This window comes from Ischnura elegans, chromosome 2 (genome assembly GCF_921293095.1).
Source record: "Ischnura elegans chromosome 2, ioIscEleg1.1, whole genome shotgun sequence".
Classification (NCBI taxonomy): Eukaryota; Metazoa; Arthropoda; class Insecta; order Odonata; family Coenagrionidae; genus Ischnura; species Ischnura elegans.
In genome coordinates, this window is record NC_060247.1 from 100,152,726 (window position 1) to 100,167,738 (window position 15,013).

The 15,013-nt window shown below is 36.2% G+C and overlaps 2 protein-coding genes across 2 annotated transcripts in view; one reads left to right on the forward strand and one right to left on the reverse strand.

Annotated features, from left to right (window-relative positions):
• Positions 1-14,717, forward strand: LOC124154238 (mitoferrin-1-like). Its single transcript, XM_046527836.1, has 5 exons — positions 1-157; positions 651-873; positions 1,324-1,380; positions 1,505-1,857; positions 13,023-14,717. Exons 1-5 carry the CDS (start codon positions 41-43, stop codon positions 13,422-13,424), a joined length of 1,152 nt encoding a protein of 383 aa, XP_046383792.1. The 5' UTR covers positions 1-40; the 3' UTR covers positions 13,425-14,717.
• Positions 14,713-15,013, reverse strand: part of LOC124154239 (peroxiredoxin-like) — a 1,497-nt gene continuing 1,196 nt past the window's right edge. Inside the window, exon 7 of the mRNA XM_046527838.1 lies at positions 14,713-14,879. Within this exon, the coding sequence (XP_046383794.1) occupies positions 14,794-14,879 (86 nt within the window). The 3' untranslated portion in view covers positions 14,713-14,793. The remainder of the gene's footprint in view (positions 14,880-15,013) is intronic.

A 15,013-nucleotide genomic window follows, 5' to 3' on the forward strand; every position in this document is an offset into this window, starting at 1 on the left:
CTTTTACGTGTAGTGTCAACATTTGTAACAGGATTTTAATATGAACTTTGAGGACTATGAATCCCTCCCGACCAACAACGTTACCACCCATATGACGGCGGGTGCCATAGCGGGCATAATGGAACATTGCGTAATGTATCCTCTAGATTCTGTAAAGGTATGTTATTGTCAATAGTTTTCTAGTTTATTTAATTATGCAAGTTGTTTCATCAACCTTCCAATTAGGAAATTTTAGTTTTTGAAATTCTGAGGCGCCCGCTGCCAAGTGTCCGTTAGCACACTGCGCCAAGATTTTAGTTCTTTTGTGCATACCATGGTTTTAAATCACTAAATTGGAATATTTAAATTTACTTAATAGTATTATAAAGTGTAAAATATCGTTCAATTAAACTATTCACCATTGTACAACACCACAATGTATAAGCTGTTAGGAAGTTAAAGGCACAAAATGTTGCGCATGCAGTGTTTGGAGGTTTATAGTTGAGTGTAGTAATGTTTTAAAGTTAATTTAATAATTTTGGCAAAGTTTGAATCCTTGCTAGTATGTACTCACATCCATTGCTGCATAAGTGTTGTTTCAGGTTCATATTTGTTGTGCTTATCAAAGATGTTCTCTGAAACGTAGTTAATGTGTTCATTATTTGTCGTAGACCCGAATGCAGAGTTTATCACCTTCACCAAATGCAACTTACAGAGGAGTGTGGGAAGGTCTTTATCGTATGGTTTCTCAGGAGGGACTATTACGTCCATGTCGTGGAATGTGTGCTGTCGTTACTGGTGCTGGTCCTGCCCATGCTCTTTACTTCTCTACTTATGAATATCTAAAGGAGTTTTTCACCACTCGCCTGTCTTTACATGCCCAAGTAGCGTACGGTACGTTCATAGTATACAGCTAAGAACTTATTTGTTTCCTATGCTTGTAACGTATATTCTTTTTGTTGTGCCATTGCAATTTTTCACAAAAACATTCTGCTTTATTCAACCTTCCAAACTTCCGGGTGAGGAAATGTTTAATCATTTGTATATCAATCTTATTTTGAGCTGTGTTAAACATTATCCTTCCTGTTAAGTAAATGTCGATTTGTTCTCCTGTGGAGATTAGATATTATGACTAATTTGACAGTGATATCCAAACTGCTTTTCAGCGATGGATATCTTTAAACGTTGTGTTGTTTAGATTCAATCGTAATATTAGTAATATGGTTGAAGTCTGGATATAAGTTTTACCAATGAATGTCCTAACAACCATTAAATATTAAGACTTGCAAATTTTCATTGCCACAATAAATTAAGTATTGATTTCTATATATCATTTCTATATAGGTATTTCTGGCTGTGTTTCAACCCTTCTTCATGATGCTATAATGAATCCAGCTGAAGGTAGTGTTCATATGACAACTATTAATGACAATAATAATGGTTCATTGTGTTATGACTTATATTAGTACTCATTGAATATTTATTATTTTCTTAATGGCATGTGGTATTTGTTATTGTATTTCAGTGGTGAAACAGAGGTTACAAATGTATGGAAGTCCTTTCAAGTCCTGCGTGGAATGTGCAACAGGAATATACCAAAAGGAAGGAATGAAGGCATTTTACAGATCATATACAACACAGCTTACAATGAATGTGCCATTTCAGTCAGTTCACTTTATGACTTATGAATTTATGCAGGGTTTAACGAATGAATCACGCACATATTCACCCATGGCACACGTAAGCTCAGGTGCAGTTGCAGGAGCAACGGCTGCAGCTTTGACCACACCATTAGATGTGTGCAAAACATTGCTCAACACCCAAGAAGAGCGGGTACTCACAACAGCTCAGCAAGACCGAGTCACTGGACTAATGCAGGTATTTGATGCTTATTTGTTATGTTTATTGTTATCACAATGTTGTTCCATGTTATTGCTTGTGTTTAAGTTAGTATTCAGGATGGTATGTCAAAATTATTATTAATTGTTAGTATTTGGTACATTGTGTTAAATATTTTTGGTATGGCACAAATACGTTTGGGATTAGAAGTGGCAATGTAAATTATTGTAAATTCACATCAATTGAATTTCACCTCTCAGGGCTATCATCTAAAGGCCTGTTTACACGGTACATGAACACGAACAGGTTAATGTCTAAATGTATGAATGCGAGAATGAACGCCAAAATGCACCGTGTAACCACCCAAACTTGTGCGAATGCATGCACAGAAAATAGAACCTGTTCTAATTTGGTTCATGCATTTGTACATGTTCCGTTCCGGTCCACAGAAATCATTCATGCAAACAGACATTAACTCGTACATGTTAATGTATCGTGTAAACAGGCCTTAAGGCTTAGGATATTTCATGGTGGCGTACCATTTTTGATTCTCCTAAATTACCATTTACTACCAAAGGGCTGAATGCAAAATCCATAATGTTTTCAAAAAATACCAAATTTTAGTCAAACTGTGACAGCAACATGGTCAATTTGCTAAGACATTTTTTTTCCTTGTGGTAACAAAAGCTCATGTGAAACCGTAGGCTTTGAGAGGTTCGAAAGGTAACCACAATATTGTTTTAACTATGGTAATTCATAATGTCTGTTGTTTGATTAAGTGATTACGTGTGTGTTTAATCATGGGGGCTTTGAATGAAATTGTGGATCACTATCTCATTTTGTTAAGGTTGCATGCTATTGGGAAAATTTTAGCAAATGTAGCACAAAAGCTTATCAATAGGATAAACAGCACACTCATGAACAGCGTGCTAATTATGAGTGATACGCATTGGACCATCTTATTTGTTTTTCGTGGATAGTTCATGCAAGATATTTTTCCTCAAATATGAATATAATTCATAAATTATGGAGAATAATTAATTCTACATTGGTAACTGCTTTCCTATTTTGATATTTTTTATAATATGAGAGGGGAGAGTTCACCCCTGCCCTAGATACAGGTGTGCAGATTTTGCATGTTCAGGAATTGGGTTAAGTTATTTTCAAGTGCTAGGATATCAGGTTGTGTTTAAGGCTTTGCTTGTTGTCAAATCTCGGGTGCACTTAAATCGGTTCCCCAATGTCCATCTCAGTATACCCATGTACTCCCTGAGGAATGGAACAGTTGTATTGATTTCTATATCTGTAATAAGACTATGTCTTGCTTATTGGATTATTACCTCATAAATGGGAGATGCTATAAAAATAAAGAATTGAGTATTAGTGTCAGTTGAATGCAAATAGTTATGAAAAACCCCTGTTTGTATAAAAAAGAAGTTATGACAGAATAATCATTTTGTGTGTTCCTAAGGATCTTTGGAATCATGATACTGTGACCTTCATTCTCTCTTTTATTAGTATTTCGTCTTGGTCCTGAATATCTTTTAAAGAATTCCTGCAAATAGTCTATCTTTGTCTGCAGTGCTCATACTTTCTAAAGTGTGAGAATAAGTCAGAGCTATTGAGTGTTTATGTGTAATTTAGTTTAAATATTATCTGCGTATAAAAATACATTTATCAATTGGTTATTGAGATCATGTGCTCGTTTCCTAATTCACTGTTAAATTCAAGCCATTCAAGCCAAATTTTTTAATGTCCATTTTTTCTATAAACTTAAGCCTCCTCTGATGCCATTCATGCAATTTTACTGATTTTCATGTGCTTAAACAAGTATCAAAAATATATTAAATGATAAAAAAGTATGATACTAAAGTTCATTTTTATCTTTGAGAATGTTGCAATCTGCTGTAGCCCATTAAACATTCTTGTTTTGAATTTATTGTTTTGGGATTGTGCACATAGTCTTGACAAGTCATGTATTCATACCAAGGACAAGAGGTAAGATAGCGATGGTACTTATCCCTCATAGTTAATTTACTGTAGAGGAAGTAATAGTTTGTATGATGCAGTTAATACTATGGAATCTTGAAAGTCAGTACCTATTAAAGGAAGAAGTAGTTAGAATTTTGGCTATGATGATATTACCTTCTTGATCTTATAGTATTGGTAGTTCAATTTGTTTAACTTCAGTAAACTTAATATAACTTACATTATTTTATTTATTTAGTAATTTAATATTACTGTGAATAATGATATTTTTTGGCCCATACTGTCCAGATTCGCTTTCTTGAAAATTATCTTATCAGTGGCTGATCTGTAAGATATGAATACAGTTTAAATATTAAACACATCACTATTAAATAAACAAAGAATATACCATATTTATCTTCATATAGTCCCCCATTTTTTTCCAAATATGCCCGTGGTAAAGGTAAAGGGGGGGGACTTCATTCAAAAGCATTTTTAAAAATTTTTCCCCCATCTGAGGTCTCAAAATTAGGGGGGGGGGGACTATTTTCGGAGAAATATGCTATGTTGTTTAAATATGAAATAGGATTTAAGTGTTCAGTTGGAAGTAGAAGAATAAACAATTGCAGGAATTTACTTGTTTAGCATTTTCATTCATCATAACTTTCATAATTTCTTCATTAAAGTGTAAGTGGTTATCAGGAGTCACTGGATGTCATGGATAATGTGCTGTTGTGAACTTCTTTAATTCAAAATTCCTTTACTTTTCATTGTTTTTGATTTCCTGCCTATTTCTACTTTTTTTGCAAATTAACCCTCTATTTACGGACCTATGAGTATGATTCGTATTATTCAGCAATTAACATGCAGCGAATTTAGTCTTCATTTCTGCTCTAATAGGCACTGGCTTTGTAAAAATCAGTTTGTGAGAGATAAGCAAAATCTATAACTGAAAAAGTCACAGTGATTTGACTCCCTGAAGGTGGTGTATGTGTTTTGATGTTGCAAATTTTGCTAACCATCTGATGCTAACACTGGTTCTAAGGACAAATTTATAAAATCTTAATTGCTCAAATTAATGCCTTACCTTAGGTACATCTTGACTGACCCACATGGTATATATGATGAATATTGTTCTTCATTTAAGTATTAATTGTGTCCAGCAGAGAAGTTCATTCATACCTTAGAATACTGGTTGTGGAAAAAGAAAAACATTAGAGTTTATTGAGATAATAACCTATAGGTCATAAATTCTTGGCTTAAACATCATAAAAAATGTAGGTAATGAAATGAAAAACTTTGTTGTATTCCACCAATTTATATTTAGGTATGACTAGTTTCATTGCAGCGGAGTCATCCTTGGGTACTAAGAGGGTTATGTACGTATGATCCAAGTTAGGGGGGAGGAGGAAGGTAGATAGGTGAAAGGGGTGGACACTTTTAGGATGTCTACCTTCTTCCTCCCCACCTAATCTGGATCATATACAGCACACTCCTGATTATCTGGGCTAATAATGGGGAGAGAAGGCACTAATAATCAGAAAACACGGATAACCCAAACTTTAATTCTAATGACTTATAATGTTCATAATTTACGTAAAACAAACAATATGTTATTCTTTATGCAGCTATTCTGTTATTTTAGAGTGCTTCCCGGACTCATTGAGAGCTTTCTTTGCCATTTTGCAATCTTTTTAGTCGCGATAATATGGTTGTACTCGTATCATTAGTGCACGATGTAAGGCCAGGTTCCAAAAACCACACATCCGTGGCTGTGTGATCACGGATACAGAAAAGTTGTTCACACGAATGATTCAAAACCACTGCTCGACGTCGGAAACTACACTGTCAGGCACCATGCTGCGTAGTCGCCTCTCGCACAAGTCTCCCGGATTGCAATTGCTGTGGGACGTGTATCCGTGATCACGGAGCGAGGTCGCACGCTGCGAGGCTTGGAAAACAGGAACATGGTGCTCCCGTGAATGCAGCTAGCACGCGATCGCTTCCGTTTTATGAAAGGGATTCTAATGGAAATAATAAGCTCAGTGTATCCTAGCATTGCTGCAGTAATTCCGGTGATTTTGCGTCCAATTTTATTTTTTAATAAATATTGCGGAAAATATTGAGCGAGAGTGAAAATCATGCACGGATAATCCATAACACGGATATACCGCAGCCGGATAGTCGGGAGTCTGCTTTGTAAGGATCATGCCTTAGATTTGACTCTTTGTATCTGAGGATGATGCTGCTGCATTGAAAGTAGTCGTACCTAATAAAAATTGGTAGAATATAGCAAAGTTTTTCATTTCATTAGCGATAAAATGAACTTACACCAAATAGGGTAGTTTCCTTCATCAAAGGAAAAAAAGACATAGATTGTGATTCGTTCCCCACCATTAGTGTATTCATAATATACAAATTATTTGGTTCTAGAAATCCCAATTTAGACGAATGTTAATGGTCAATTTTAACTGCATTTGAAAAAGGCCAGATTGGTGCCCATGCGATGCCACAGGGACATAGTTTCTATAGGAGTAGATAGCAGTTTTACATCATCTGAGATTACCAATGCATGTATGAGGCACAGAGCTCAAGGATACATGTCTTAATAATCACCTATTAAAACTGCCGAAGGTCGGAAAGTTTTCATCGTTTGATAGGGTATTAATAATCCTAATTTAAACCAAGCGCTACATGCTAGCAGGATACTCTGCTACCTGCTAGCAGCCTGCATCGTATCAGCGCTCAAAGCCTCGCCCCAAGGTCATCTCACATGGTGACAGCGAGAACCAGAATGACATCACACGGGGGTTTTCCCAGCATTCATACTTAGCCGTCGCGTTTTTGTGTGCTTGAAATTTTTCACTTTTCATTTATTCGCAAAAAACAGATATCGTCATTAAAAATCTAAAAGCGTGAAATACATACTCCAGGAGTACGTATTTTGCACTTTCTTTTGATTTTGGCAATAAAAAAATAATAGGAAACCACCCTATTGAGCCTGAGACGATAGAAATAATCATTACAGATGTCAGTTGATGCGGAAGAGGCTGGGTAGCTCAGGAAGGATACAAAGTTGATTATATGGTGGTGGGACTTGAATTGTAGGACCTTTGCAAAGAACTGATCCCTTATTGGTAGATATGGATTTGGATTGCAGACCTTTTCATTGAAAACATAAGCCATGAATAGAATGCAGAGGAGGAAATACTAGGAGTTTGCATAGATTAGTATTTAAGAGGATAATTTTAGCTAGACTGATTTAGAAGTTTGGAAGGAAAGTAATATCTACATATATATGAAATCAAGAGGAGTCGAAGGATGTGGGTGGAGCCTGTACGAGAAAGTGAAGGAATGCTGAAGATGTTGAAGAAAAAATCTTATTATTGCATCATAAACTGAAATGGTTCTTTTGCCCTCTTGAAAAATGCTCTGGAAAAAATGTTCAGGATTTAAAGCACACAGTCTGCATTGAATTAGCCGGAGCAATGAAACCTTTTCATCATATCATGCAATTTAGCTTTTCAGTTCAATCAAACATGTAATTCACTAAATCCATGTGCATGTATCATGCCGCTGGTTTTATATATGCAGTACCATCAGTACAGTTATTCATAATGTGGAATGATATGCATAAATAGGTTGATGGGTCTCTTTGAAGAATGAAATTTCTGTGGGAGGTTTAATTTAAATTTGAAATGGCCAACTTATACTATGGGGTCATTTTTTACTGAGTTCCGAATACTTTTCTGCTCATGATTTTTCTCATGATGCAGTTCTTATGAATTTTTTGTTTCAGAGCACGTCTCTAGTATAAGTTTATATTACCCTGTTTTGGAAATTAAAGGAGAGACATTGTATGTCAGAAAAAATGAAAAAGAATTCTGAAAAGTTATAATTGCTGTTAAAGTCAAATAATGATTTTCATCATCTAATAGTTAGGTAAAAATTTGATTGTTGAAAATCATATGCTTTGCTGTTACCTATTTTGTTACCTTTGTTTGGTCTCAAAATCTTAGGCAACATGGAGGTAGTCTATTCAAATTCATCTTATGTTGTAATTGGTTTTTATTATAAGTGTTGTTCATCAAATTCACTCATTATATTTCCATCAATTATGAATACTTGGTGCAAATAATGCTCCTTAAAATTCATGTAATGAAACAGTAAAGTAATTCGTGATATTAGTCTGTTGAGTTAGGCAATTTCAGCTTAATAATGAAGTGGCCAATCTGTAGTTACTTTCAGTGCTTATGGAATAGTGATATGGTATATGTAATGGTCATTAGGTTAAACCAGTGAGTGAGCATTTATCAGCAGCTTGGGCTAGTTTTGCCTATTTTGTTTTTTTATCAATTTTGATCATTAGAAAAAAAAATACCCATATTTTTCTGTTATTCGATCCATCATTACTTCTTGAGCTGTTCATGGCAAAATATCCATGGCCTTAATGTTTTCGGTGATGTCACCAGCTGGCAAGTGGGTCACCGCTTCTCAGCTGCTCCTCTGCCTTAGGCATTGGCTTGGCATTAGCATGATTGTTTGTGGTCATCCTAAGTTGACACATGTTTTACTCCCTTGCTGTAAAGGCCAAAAATGAGCTGTTTTTGGGGTGATGAAGATAGGTAAAAAAAATAAAACTCATGAAAAGTAGGCAGAAACTTTCCTGTTTTCTTACTTTTAAATTCATTTTAACTCATCTTTCCCTTCCAACTAAATAATTCTCTAACTGAATTGTGATGTTAGGCCTTAGACCCCATGTTTATAAAAATAACTTTGTTGATTACAAAATTTCTCGCAACTGGTTTTTGTTGCAGCGCCACATCATCTAATGTAGGTACAGGAAATGAGTGCGATAGGTCAGTGGGGGAGGAAGGATAGTGGAAAAATGGAAGGGGAAGGTTGTGTGATGGGGAGAGACATTTAGTGTATTATTAGGGAAAACCCTTCACATTGGTAATATTAGAAAGTCGGGCTGAGGCCAGGGGAAGGAAAATCTGCAAAGTTACTGAAATCTGGGGGGAGGGTGTGTTGTGTCTGTGCATCACAACATATTGCCTGGTGGAGTAAGAAGAGCATTAGGGTTAACACGTTCCCTGTCGTGGATTTTCAGATGGATTTCTCAGTGATTCATGCATAGTATTGCTATGCTGAGATTGATATCCTGCAGCCCTCTATTTTTTCCTAACCCAAGGTAGCTTTTTTACCTTCTTCCCTATATTCTTCTTGATCTGTCATTGGTTCTTATCCCTTGGACTTCTTCTGGGGACTTTTCCACCAATTTTCCGTCCATTTTGTTTTCCACATAACTGCTGTGTCTCACTGCTTAGCCAATCCACCATGTTCTTCTCTGGTGAGCAGTAACCTATTTTATCCTTTTTTCTCCTATTACTCCATATGCATCCTCATTTCTCAGCCTACCTGTCCAGCATCCTCCTCCAGCACCAAGTCTCAAATGCTCCGATTCTTTTTCAGATGGTGCTAGGTTCTGAAACATAATAGTACCACTGTACACACATGTTTTCATGTGCTATTTTATAGTCTCCAGGTTGATGATCTTTGAGCATAGTAATGGCGTCATTGCCATGAATGCTACCTTAGCTAAAGCTATTCTTCACTTGATATTTTTCATGCTCCTATTATCCTACGTAATATTGCTCCTGAGGAGAATGACTCCTCGTGCTCCAATCTCTCTCCTTTCAGGTGAATTTCAATGTTGGTCATCGAGTCCTGGAAATCTTTCTCTTAACCTGCAATGATTGTAATGTCATGTGCCAATCATTGAACATTTATTTTTTTCTCCATTCACCTCGATCCTTGTTTTTATGATTTTTCTTCATTGCGGATTTTGGAGGAACATTATACTAGCCTGTGAGGGTTCGTTGCTCCTCACCCGCTCACGGCTAATCATATGATGGTAGTCATTGCGGCCATTGCACAGTCAAGAAAGGTGGAATTCTAATAACCTTCTCTTTATGGGCCTTGCTTCATTCAAAAGCCTTTTCAAAGGAGGTCCTTGGTTTCAGTTCTTTAGACACTTTCAGAAATATTTTGAAACAAGAAGAGTATTTTGGTTTGGAGGAACTTAATTTTTCTTTAATGATATTTTGATACTATTCATATTTACCGAAATTCTATTATGTTGAGATTGTTGTCATGAAGAAGGCTGGTGGCATCCAAGTCTATCTCTTGCAAGAAATATTTTCTATATTTATAGCTCCAACGAAATGGGTACCATGTAATAACTTCCATCCTTGACATTACTTTTTCTTCATTTGTCAGTAAACAATGCTACATTCTCTCTTCCATCATGTTCGAACTTATCTCATTGATGATTGCTGAAATCCTCATCACTATAACAAGACATATGGCTGATGTCATATGATGTGCATGGAGGGAAAATCATTTCTACGATTCCTGTGAGGAAAAACACTATTATTTGCGACTTTTAAACATAAAATGAATAACAATCATTCCAAACTAACATGAAATTTTATCCTTACGAATAATATTGAATTCTTAAATGGAATAATGTAGAATAGAGGCAGGAACTCCTGGAATGGCCAATGGGACATTTTCATTCATCCGCTGTTCAATTTTATAGCCAAGTCCCTGGGCTCATAGCCTGAAATTTGTATCAGGAGGGCTAGGAAGCTATGAGGATTGCCTCTACTAGGAATTTAGGCATTACAAATCCATACATTTATAAAGTTACTTTTCCATTTTGTTTATCTTACGCTGAAAGTTAAATTCATCTTTCATAACTCCTGAAATGATTGTATTTATTATTTCATGGTCTCCATTTGCATTTTTGCTCTGTTGTTTTCCATTCAAACTTTAGGACTCGGGCAGCATTCATTAATGCTATCCTATTTCAATATTCTTAGTTCCATATTCGTATTTTAAATACGTACACTCTTATTTGAGCTATAGATATTCTTAACGTAGCCCCTGCTAGAATATTCTAAAGAGATTCCTTAAAAAATTGTGCCTTTTCAAGTTCAAACCAAGTTGCAACAGATATAAATGTTTTGCATTGTGGCTAGAATAAGGTTGTAGGGTTCTTGGTCAGATGATAGGTGATAATGGTGGATTCTAGTCTTCTCCTGAGCAGATGAATCTCCTGTCTTGCTGAAGTCTCATAAGCCCCCACGCCTGACTAAATGACAGGGTTCTAGTGTTGAAGTCATTGCGTTGATGACAGTATGATGTCATCTTGTACATGTAAGTTTTAACCCTCAATTAATGACTTGTAAGCATGGTTCACTTTTAAGAGACGTAATACCAAAGAAATTCTACGAGTATACATGAATTTTTATGTTAAATTTCATTATTTCATTTGAATGCATTGTTGCAGTGCGTATTGTTAAATGCTTACCAATTGTAATTTTGACAGAATAGTTGTTGCTTTTAATATATTTTAGCTTTTTTTTTAAATCCATAAGGAATGAAAAAAATCAATTTTGTGGCAATAGTGTTGTAACCTCATAACTAAGAGTAATTTCAGGCTATCAGACTTAATCTTGTTGGCTCAAGTTATAAATATCTAATTGTAAGTTAAGTCCGCCGTTTTAGGCCCGTGTTTTTTGTCGACCCTACGTATCCGTCCCTACAAAACAAGAGGACCATAAATGCATTTCTCAGTCGACCCTACATTAAGTGGTCTTCGTCAAGTTCTCTGAAATGACGTAGATTATGGCACAGCGCCAATTTTCCACTCTGGTTGCGTAATGGGACCTAACTGTGAAATTAAGAAAAGACGTCCGATGCATTTTCGGGTGTATTGTTAGGGCAATGACTCAAGGTAAATAAACAATTGGTGTCATCCGTCAGGTCGTGTCATTACGTTAATTATAGCTACAAATACTCTCATATCAAGCCAAAAGTAGAACCATATTGTCTTTAAATTACTTCCAAAGCGGTATGTTCAAGATAGTGATAAGTACGAGGCAAATATGATCATTGACGTAGGAACTTACGTTGCATCATCAAGGTTCGTCATTCACTTTTACCTTCCGTAGGTAAGTTTATTATGTGGCAAATAGCAGCATGAAAATACATTTTCTATTGTTATGTGTAAACAAAGTATTGGTTTCTCAAAAGCGTACCAAGCACTAAACATGAAAAATATTAATACATATCTATATTTTGAAATGGTTCATATGAGCTCATCTTCCTTAATATGCATTATAGCGTAGATTCTTTAATCGAAGTGATCAGCAGACGAAGTTTGGCCGCCATGTTTTAGTAGGGTGTAGGGCTGGTTCAGGTACTCTACATCAAGTAGGGCCCTTTCAGTTCCAGAAACGGCCATATGTAGGGCTTGATGTGGCATATGTAGGGCGAGATCTGTTTATGTTGGGGCTGATAACGAATCCAGGGTTGGTTGGCCCTACAGGGTCAACTGAGAATACAGCCCTAAAAATGAAAGTAGACGAAGCAGGTGGAAATTTGCTTGCTTCAGGTGAAACTACTCTTATTTCTATGACTGCAGCATCATAATGCAACATTTTTTCTTATTTATTTCCATAATGATGTTATTCATTCTTACAAAGACTTAGTTTTTAACATTTAATGCTTTCCTTAAATTATGTTTCTTTTTGTTGATTTGGTCATCAAGTTCTGCTCTCAAAGCACCCTTCAACATGTGTATGTCTGAGCAGCTAATGAATTTAAACTGTTGAGCTAGTGAGTTAAAAAATATTTTGCTCTGAATAATGTTAAGTGGAGGGTATACGTAACATACGCTAGAGGCCAGTGACTGCATTTTGCTTGCCTAGAGATTCTGTACCTGAATATATTCTATGGTATTTAAAGGGGCATAGAAATTATTTTTTGTGTTGTAAGTGTTGAACTGATTGATTTTGATTAGAATAGATTAAGATTGAATAAATATCAGAGTACTTTAGTACAAACATTAGAAATTGATTGAGTGGCCTATGCATTTCATATTTGAACATACCAATGTACATTCATTGTAATTAAAAGATAGGAATAATAATTAATTTCATTATTAAAAGATCATTCTAAAAAAGGTATTCTGACATTCAACTAGTATCAAATATCCTTGCCCTGAGTGCAGTGTCAACTATAGAAATGCGATTCAAATCTACAGCCTTATAGGCAGTCAGGGACATGCAGGCAATGATCAGATTCTAATTTCTATCTAGTGAGTTTTGGTTGCAGTTAGGCTCATCATTTTCATGCTTCTTATGTGTATTATTTTCACTTTACAGGCAGCAAGAACAGTGTACAGGCTTGGCGGCATCCGTGGTTATTTCCAGGGACTCCAGGCCCGAGTAATTTATCAAGTTCCATCAACGGCAATCTGTTGGAGCACATACGAATTCTTCAAGTATTCACTGAGGAAGAAGTCAGTAATTCCTGAGGGAGAATCTTTGCCTCCCAATGTCAGCCTACAAGTCTTGCCTAGTAGTGGTAGTAGGTGGGAATCAGAAAAGTCACCCGATCGACCAAGTACAGACCAGCAGCCAGGGAGGAGCAGTAGTAGCAGTATCGTCAGTGGTGGTGTGAGCAGCGGTGGAAGTGGACCAGGTGGTCTTTATGGAGCTCTAGCTTTCAACTCAGTTGGTGAGGGCAAGGTTGCCCTGATGGAAGCTCCTATGTCTCACCGCTGAGAGCTTTGCAGGAAAATTATTGTGGAGAAGTTAGGGTTGCCCAAGGAGTGATAAAGAATGGCCGCGTGCCAAGAGATAGAGAAAGAAAGGGCCTGTCTCCTTTACCTCTGACTGACGGGTGTGGCTGGCTGGCTAGCACAACCGCAGTGACGAGATGCTACGTCTATACATGGGAGTCAGGAATATTAACATGCTGCAAGCAGTTGCCTTTACTGATGAACTTTTCCTCTGGAAGGAAAATGAGATGTGGTTGAAGTAGGAGCTGCTAATGGTTTCCATGCTTCTTTATCACTCCTTTACACCCTTTCATTGTGTAGATATGACATCCCATTACTTAGGCCTCAAAAAGATTTGTGGCTGGAATAAAAAGACCGATTCTGATTAAATGGACAGTGGAACGTTGGTGTGAAGAGGGTCGCACTTGATGAATAGATGCCCGTTTTTAGCTGTTGAATAGTGTAAATAATATGCAGAGTTACCTGACAGTTATTTTGATCTTCATTGGTCTAGTTGGCTGTAAAAAAGTAGGTAAGATTTACTAAAGGGAGCAGGGAATGCATTTTGAAGTGTTGTTGAAAGATTTATATTCCTGTGAATAATTGTCTGCTCTTCTCCCCAAAAATTGATATAATTCAGCCATTATAACAGATGATATCAATGAATGCAAATTCATTGTTTTATTCCTCCAAAACTTATCAAGAACTGCTATGTATTTTAAAACCAGACATAATACTTTGAAAATGGATTAACCTTGCACTTGTTTATGAAATGACCACTTCCTGAAAATTAGTTTTGCCAAGTGTTTCAGTGAGTATCTATGAGGAAAGAACTGCCTGTGATATGGTATTGCAGTGGCATTCTCATCTAATAAGTTCTGCCATGATCTGATAAGAATTATAAATATGAAAAGAGGCTGAAACTACAATTCTGTATGTTGCTTTATTCCCCAGTCAGGACCGAAAGATAAATAGGTATATATTTTGCAGTGCAGTTTTGATTTTAATTCATTGATTTACATGTTATGTTGAGGGAAAAATTCAACAAGCTGATGGTGAAATGTATGTTGCTGTCAAGTTCTTTTCAAAGATCTTAAAATGTTAAGGTGAATCAAGGTCTTAAAAATTTATATGGCTCTCAACGAGGGAGTCCCAGCAACATCATAAGTGAATGGCACAGTAGAATAACATGCAACAAGAATGTTTTTTTTTCCAATGTGCTTCACATTGTATGTGAAAATCCATGGTTACTGTTATAAAGCTATGCTTTCACTATAAACAAAACTTCACAATGGAATTTAAACTTTTATTCGATACGAACAATAAGAACAAGTAACATTGGCTTTTATGACTTCGACCCAAGAGTATTCGTCTTAGTTCACCTTCTCAAAGTACTTCTTTGAATTCACTGGATCTGGCTTAATGGTCGGAGAGTCTGGTGTCCAATTTGCGGGGCACACTGTTTCAAAAGAGAAAAATCATGTTGATGAATCTTTGCTACTTAAGTTGATCCATAACCACAGTTACGACTTTCACTATTTATAACAGCTCGCCCCACTTCTAAGAAACAAACTCAGGAGCAAAAAAAAATTC